Genomic DNA, 8,209 nt, shown 5'->3' with positions numbered 1-8,209 from the left:
GCGATCTTTCATGAGAAACAGCATTTGATTTTGGATAAAGGCTATCTAGCTAGGGTTTTGAAATTAATCGCCCCATCGCATGTACTGTTCTACTCAATTGACTGCCAACCACTGCTGTAATTGCATCAGTTAAGATTTCTGGAGGTTCATGGGGTGGGTGGAGTTATAATTTATGTTTGATGTGTACACGACACTTAAACAGCATCCTCCCTTGAACATGGCAGGCAAACACGCCCCAGTAGATGTCGGTTTGCCACATCCAAACCCTAGAAGTACTACCATAGAGATTACTTGGATTTTGTTGAGAAATATACGGCAAGCTTCAAAATATAATAAGTTATTAATTGGATTCAAATCACATCCGGAATTGATAGCTGTTTTGATATATAATAAAAATGGAAACTTGACAGAAAGTTCTAATCCAAACACCTCGTAATCCAATATTTAAATTAAAAGAAAAAAAAAAGGGTGTCAATCAAAACCTTCGATAATTATGTGTGGAATTCGATAATTATTAAGAGAAAGAAAGATGAAAAATAATTGTCTTAGCTAGACGTACAGGAATTCAATAATGCAGATAGCTCCTACGACCACACAAGGTTATGAGATTGGGCTGAGTATGAGCACTTGGAACTTTCTTTGGTCCATTGCACTACCACATTTCACCTGAGAATAGTGCTTTTAACTTTTAAGGCCATCTTACCCGGATTAATAAAGTGTTGAGAAATGTGTTGCAAACCATATTCTTAAAAGTTTTATTTTTGTACTTGAAATAATTTTTTTATATTTTCAGATTATTTTGATGTGTTGATGTAAAAAAAAATAAAAAAATATTATTTTATTATTTTTCAAAACGAAAAACACTTTAAACCGTCACCGCTATCATAATTTCAAACAAATCTTAAATCATTTGACTCGAGTTGAGTTGTGGTTCACTTTGAACCTGGAGACTTTGATTTTTGGTGAAAATATTAGAAGTCTATCACGATGGCTTGGAATTTCACAATGGGGATGTTACCCTTGCCCTCTCAATTCCTAAAACAGAAAAGTTTTTTTTTTTATTTTGTTAGGGTGTTACAATTAAGGTTGCAATTCTGTTTTGATTGACATTTTTTTTTTAATTGGAACAATATATATTGATTTCAAAACATTTTTGCTTATCGTTTCATAATTTTACTGTTTATATATATATATATATATATTAATTCAACCTTTATAATTACATTTTGAACTCAAAGATAAATTAACTTGAAATTATACAATTTAAGTTTCAAATAAAATATCAAGTATCTAAATATAATTTTAAAAATTAAACATTCTTATTTTTAGCTTAAAAAAAACTTCCAACATAACAAACATCAAAAAAATATAAAATTATTAGTCTGTGTCATGCTGTGAGTAAAATTAAATTTTTAACATATAAAAAAACATTCATACATAACTAACGTTTTTATAATAGAAAAAAATTAATTTAAACCTAATGTAGTAATAAGTAGTTGAGCTAAAGAAAGGCTAGCTAGCTAGGCTAACACACAATGGCTTTCTCTGATAAGGGCTCGCTTCTTTAACGATCCGAGCAATCTAACGACGACTCGCTTTGTCTAAGCCACAAGTGAAAGGTAGTGTTTGGCATTCCTACGTGCTCCTCCGCCCCCCTACTTTTTAATCCAAAAAGTGGCTTTGAACGTTGTCGTGATGCTTTGGTTACCAAGGTTAGATATATAGATGAATTCAGGCAGCGAAAGTCCCTCAAACTTAATCATTAATATGAACAACTGTCGTGATACTTTGTTGATTTTGTCAGAAACGTAGGCTTGGAGGGTTCATTGATTAGTACACCTCTGGTGCTGGTTAGGTCGGGATCGTGGTCGTCCATCTCCAGCTCGCCGGACAATAAGATCTATGAGATTTACCGGACAGCTGACTTCGTTTGGCTTTTCCTTTCTATTGAAAAAGAGGTAGGAAACAACAAAGTATGGAATTTCTGATCTCACAATTACTCAGTTGGTCAGATGTTTTCTTGTCTCTAAGGTTAAATTCAATGGGCACTTTATAATATTCATTCCTGTTCAATGAAGTTTTTGAAATTTGAATATTAAAAAGATTAAACATGCTGCTTTCAAATTTTCTTTTCTAATTAAGGTTGTCAATTCCGTTCTGTTTCATCCGAAATGATTAAAATATTCTATATCAATTCAAAAAACAAAACAAGACAAAATAATTTTCATCTCATTTTAAATCTCGGTTTGTTCCGGATTTTTCAGTTAAATTTCGGCCGGAACGTTCCGATTTCATTCCATATTTTCCGTTCTGCTCTTGAAAAGCCATTGAATCAAATTGAAACTTGTTCAATTTAATTAATTAAACCACCCAAATATAAAAAGCAATTTTTCATTACTATTTTCAATAACAATGATATTAATAATAATATTGAAAATTATTATTACTATTTTCTTTAACAATGATATTAATTTTTTTAAATTAGATTTATCACTAATTTATATGGTTTATATTCATATTGTTTTTTTTTTTTTTCATATTTATGCTTTATAGAAATTTGAGCAAAACAAGAAATGTTTTAGATTTCATTAGCCTTGATAACATTAACCTAACTTTATATTCAAAATATTTGTGTTAAAACATTTTACTTTCATAATATTTTGATATTTTATTTAAGTTGAATTACTTTAAGTTAAAGATCTATTTAATTTTGATTGTTTAGAAATATTTTAAATTTTGAAATTATATTTGTTTAGCATTGTGTTTGTATTGCATAATTTATAATTAATTTATCTTGAACTTGAATTATGTTTGTTGAATATATATATATATATATATATATATATATATGAACAGTATAACTCCGAAACGGCACGCCAAAACACTCTGAAATTGAAACATTTCATTTTAATTAAAAAAACAAAACACCTACCGAAAAGAAATTGACATCCTTGCTTCTGACAAAAGAAATTTTCGGCCACCTCTAAACCAACTTTCTTTGGAGCATAATAAATGGAAAATGATCCAATACACAATGGAATATGCAAGCCCAACAAATAGTATCGATGCCAAACCCACATAATTGAAGTTGTGGGAGATATGCAAAATACAGGGCTCCTAGATGACAATGGCACATTTCATTAGCTTCGAATTAAAACCAACCTATCAGCTCCGTTAGTCCAATTTAGAAGCATGTTTGCATCGAATTTCTAGAAACCATCACTAACTTGAGTGAAAATCTATAATCTTTGTCTCAGTTGCATAAAATCTGATAAAATACAGTTCAAATGACTGGGGATATAATTCCTTCAATTTAACATCCAACGTTCTAGGACAAACACTCAAGTTAACTAAATAAGCCCTAATTGTGATACTACAATAGTATTTACTAGTACTCCAAAGTAACATTACATCTACCCACCTCTTTCACTAAGATTTCAATCAATGAATAAATTGAGATTGGTTGCAGAATATTATAGATTTCATCCAAAATGGTGAAGACTAGGGTACAGGCTTTATAAATCCACTTAATACTAACATACGAAAATGTGGATAATGACTGTATTTTATGAGTCAGATAAAATAACAGGGATCATCTCCTAGTAAAGTTAAATTGCCGAGATAGAAATACAAGGTTTGTCTAAAGCACATACCAAACATATCAATGTTAAAAGAGTATGGTCCATGTTTAGTCCTCCAATATTGGTTGCTGTTCAAACTCCATTTAGATGTTCAGTCAAAGGGATTGCAGTGCTGTTGAGAATGTAATTTTCACTCCTACACTGCTGCAACAGTTCTCGGAGACTCTGGACAAGCTCATTAAGTTTCTGAATGTTCTTTTCTTGAGAAAGGATTATCTGCAGCAAAGTCGACAGCCACAAGATAAATGTTTATAACATAATGCTCAAAAATCTTGATTGACCGAACAAAATATCTAACAAAATGATGCAATCTCTTAACAACTTAAACAATCTAGTCAGCTAGATCATGAAAAATTTATACTGAACAATGAAAGGTGATTGACATTCAAAGGGAAAACAATGCTAGACTAATTTACTTTTTGAGATAGCATAGACTGTTCAAGTTGCTAGTCAGCAATCCAACACTTCGACCATACACATAAAATAAGAAAGTGATTGACATTCAAAGGGAAAACAATGCTAGACTAATTTACCTTTTGAGATAGCATAGACTGTTCAAGCTGCTAGTCAGCAATCCAACGCTTCGACCACACACATAAAATAAGAAAACTTTTGCAAGAACTTTCATATGAAACTATCATGAAAATCAAGTAATACTAAATCATTGATTCGCGAACATAGGTAAGGGGGAAAATACCTCATGAAGAATGTGGAATGTTTTCTGACTAGACTATATGACATCTTTGTAATGTAAAATGATGCGAACGTTGAAGCTAGATATTGGTAATGAGGAATACTACAGAAAACTAACATCTCTGACCATATCATTTGTGAATTACCAACTGCATTTTTCGAGATTTAAGCATTTAACATGATAAGCATCCACTGTCACCAATCAACCCATAATAATCTCTTCCGCAAGAGAACAAGCTTGACTCAAGGGGAATTTGACCTTTATGGTGTCAATTAAATGCCTTTTACTTAAATAGTTTATATCCATCCCTCATCCGCTCACCAATTCAACCTGAAAGGGGGACCGAAGAAAATAAAATTTGATTACAAAGTGTACTAATAGCTGGTTCTTATTTGGCTATACAGAAAATAGAATGCATTGAACACAGTGTGAAAACAGAAAATTGTTTTAAAGAAATGATAAGAAAATAAACGAAAAGAAAGGCCAGGAGGAGACTGCATAACCTTCCAGGTTGGAAAAAGCAAGGTAAAAATCAATCATCTTCATTAAATGGCTCAATCAGGACAACAACAACCTAAGGCACACCAAGGCTGGTGCATCAAAGACAATAGGCTATGACCAGAGAAGTGATGGTCAAACTACAAAGAAGCTGATTTTTTGAACTGAAGTAACTGAGAGTCAGTTCTAAAAGGAAAGGAGGAAGGGGTAACTGTTTAGATAACTATAATTGCTCTAGATGAGGATTGGAGCAAGAACATCATTTGTTAGTGAAAGGGAATATGGGCATGTAGTGGAACAGAATATGAGCAACAACAACAATAACTGATTGGATGAAAACAAAAACCCCAATTAAAATAAGCAAAATCTTGAAAAGAGGTGCACACTGTCTATAACATAAAAATGAAATATATTAACAATCCAAACACTCTAGTCGGACAAAATAATGAAAATGTAACCTGAACAATCAAAAGAAAATGAACAATTAAAGCTAAAAAAAAGGTTCAGGATAAGATGCTTCCAAGACAGTATACTCTTTCCACACAGCGAACACAGAAAAGATAGGTTTACACACAGGAAGTTAGCAAGCAATCCAACATTGGAGCATGCACAAAACAACAACGCTTGTGCCAGACCTTAGGAGAATATTTAGTATGCTGAACAGATACTAAATCAATGAAGTATCAGTGAGGAAAATGACCCAAAGAATGAGAAATATTTTCTGAATTGACTACAGAACGTACTTGGAAAGTAAAATGTTGTGCATTGAAAGTTGGGTAAACTCTTGTCATGGAATACTCACGCTATACAATTTAAAAACTTTTTTTGCCCAAGATTCAAAGCATCCAATATATCCGGGTATCAGAAAGTATTGATTTTGTAAATATCTGAAGTAACTTAGATAGGATTCACTCAAGGTACAGGATGCTGGGGCTACCAACGTCTAAGAGAAAATTCCATCTTATCAAACTAGTATTTTGAAAAACTGTACTTGCTTTCAATGAGGATTTGAGCAACGATATCACTAATGATGGTAAGGCCATCCAGAGGAACAGAACAAAAACAACAATAACAATGACTGATTGAAGATCGACAAAACTCCAATTAAAATCAGCAAAACATTGATATATCTGGAATCCCAGCCCGTGTAGGAGTTGATCCATGTTGAAACCTAGTTGACATTCACAGCCCAAGAGAAGAAATGGATGCATAAGCAAATGTTACCGTGGGATTATATTGATTTAGCAGGGAGGTAACCGTGCAGACTATCAGAAATGGAAGAAGACAGAATCAACAGAGGCAAAACTAGAAAAGATGACTTGCATGACATTTCATACCTGTTGGGTATTGCGTTTGAAACTGTGTTTCAAAAGTGCGTATGACTTGAAAAAACATCAAATTGATGCTTTTTTTTTTATTTCCGATGGTTTTAATGTGTTGATATCAAAAATATAAAAAAAATAAGGAAAAAAATTATTTTGATGCATTTTGAAGCGAAATACGAAACACGCATTTCAAAAAAATGCTACTGGCTACGATACAAAGCCAGCACATCTTCAGCAGAAACAAATTTGGCCTCTTGAAATGTTTTTATAAGCCCAACTTTGCCATTACTTTTAGCCATTTTGATTTTAGTTTGACGTAAATCAATGCTCAAATTATTGATTTGTGACAATGATTGCATAAGCACGAAATTTTGTAAGTCAAGGCGATACAAAGTCCCTAAGAAAGCATGCAATGAATCTTTTTATAACAGTAATTGCTATATAACACTTAGCTAGCCCAGCAAGCTTCAATTACCAAAATGGTATGTTTATATACGAAACATTTTCCGCTCTAGAAGAGCGGTGAATTATGCCAATCCAAAAAGGGAACTCAGTTTACCAACAATTGGGCTTGAAGGAAAAGAAAAGCAAGAGATTCTGTTTGACACTCTTCCAATTACCAGAATGCAACAAAGCACAAGTAATTATCTTCAGCACTGATTCTAATACATCCAGGTGAAAGAACCAAAAAGAAAAAGAAAGCCCAATTTGTTTTCCCACCTCTTCCTCTCCCTAACACTGCACCAAGGATAATCATCAATCATATCGCATTATTATGTTTCCCCAGCTTACAAATTTGAAATTCCAACACTGATCCAGACTTTCCAAAAACACAAAAAACAATGACACTCTCCCATATTCTTCGATGGAACCCACTTGACCAAATCCTTGTATAAATTGCACGGCACAAAATCTTCAATTCCCACTTTAAGAAAAAATAACTGGGTCTTTCCCTTTTTACCTTTTCTGGTTTCATAAACATATAAAACACTACAAAGAAAGCACCAAATGTAATTCAAAAAAGAAAAAGAATAAAAAAACTAACCTTTTCTTTGACAACTTCTTCTCGATTCGAACTAAGTTGTTGTTGGTCTCTCTGGGAAATGTTCGGACTTGCTTCAATTTCATTACCAAATTGTTGTTTCCACTCTAACTGAGACGTGAACACAATTAACAATAGCAAAGAGACCAGTACCCACGGTCTCGCCATCCTTCACTACTACTACTACTACAAGAAGAAGCACAAGCACCTCTTTTTATCTCTTTCTTAAAGTAATATAATATATATATATATTAAGAAATACTATAATCAAAATAAAGAAATGAAACTTACAGATCGAAGTTCAGGGTGAGAAGAAGAAGCATAAATGGGTTTTCTCCTTGGTAAAATTTTGTACTCTGGAGAAAACCCATTAATGTTTTGGGTTTTATGATTTTCTTTTTTTATTTTCTATTTCTTTCAACTATGTTTTGGTAAATTATCTTTTAGCCCCATAAAGGTTGGGTGAAAATTGAGTTACCTCGTGTAGGTTTCAAATTTATTAATTTCACCCTCCTCTATTAACTGCTTCATCTTCCAGCAGCATCTATTTCTTTTTCTATTTCACCCTCCACTATATATAAAATGTGCACGTCTGTGAAAAACCCGCAGCTCAAACAGCAAGCACATAGTATACAGACAAAAACATATAAACAAGTAAAATAATTTCCCAGAAACACGGGTAATCCTCGCTTCACCTCCTGCAGATCCTCGTTTGTCTTCTGCCACCCGGTTTCTCTCTCTATCTCTATCGCTTATATTTGTGTATTGAGGTATCAGTTAGTTTATATTATTATATTAATGTAAATATAGATTTATTATTAATAAAGATTTAATTTATTTTTAATATTTATATAATATTACATTAATAAATCTAATATTTGATTTATAACTCTAGAGTAAAAATAAAGTTTACAAGACAAAAATATTTTACAAAGAAAATTATAAAGTTGATATAATTATGAGATTTTTATTGCATTAAAACATTGTTTCTAAAATGTTCCTAGTCGAT

General features: G+C 32.3%; 1 protein-coding gene across 2 annotated transcripts; it reads right to left on the bottom strand.

Moving 5' to 3' along the window:
• Positions 1 to 3,445: 3,445 nt before the first annotated feature.
• Positions 3,446 to 7,734, bottom strand: LOC133676893 (uncharacterized). 2 transcript variants are annotated; one of them, XM_062098680.1, is made up of 3 exons: positions 7,492 to 7,734; positions 7,204 to 7,383; positions 3,446 to 3,857 (listed from the first exon to the last, which is right to left on the bottom strand). In XM_062098680.1, exons 2-3 carry the CDS (start codon positions 7,366 to 7,368, stop codon positions 3,714 to 3,716), a joined length of 309 nt encoding a protein of 102 aa, XP_061954664.1. In that variant the 5' UTR covers positions 7,369 to 7,383; positions 7,492 to 7,734; the 3' UTR covers positions 3,446 to 3,713. The 2 variants fall into 2 exon arrangements, with proteins under 2 accessions (XP_061954664.1, XP_061954663.1); XM_062098679.1 differs by having other exon boundaries at positions 7,204 to 7,386; positions 7,492 to 7,730.
• Positions 7,735 to 8,209: the final 475 nt, after the last annotated feature.

The sequence above is a fragment of the Populus nigra genome, chromosome 17, assembly GCF_951802175.1.
Source record: "Populus nigra chromosome 17, ddPopNigr1.1, whole genome shotgun sequence".
Taxonomy (NCBI): domain Eukaryota; kingdom Viridiplantae; phylum Streptophyta; class Magnoliopsida; order Malpighiales; family Salicaceae; genus Populus; species Populus nigra.
The sequence above is the reverse complement of the archived record's forward strand: the minus strand, read 5'-3'. Positions and strand labels throughout refer to the sequence as shown.

Coding starts and splice junctions, on each gene's coding strand:
- LOC133676893 (XM_062098680.1), bottom strand. CDS start 7,368: ATGGCGAGACCGTGGGTACTGGTCTCTTTGCTATTGTTAATTGTGTTC. Junction 3,858..7,203: donor AAGAAGTTGTCAAAGAAAAG/GTTAGTTTTTTT, acceptor ACTTTGCTGCAG/ATAATCCTTTCTCAAGAAAA.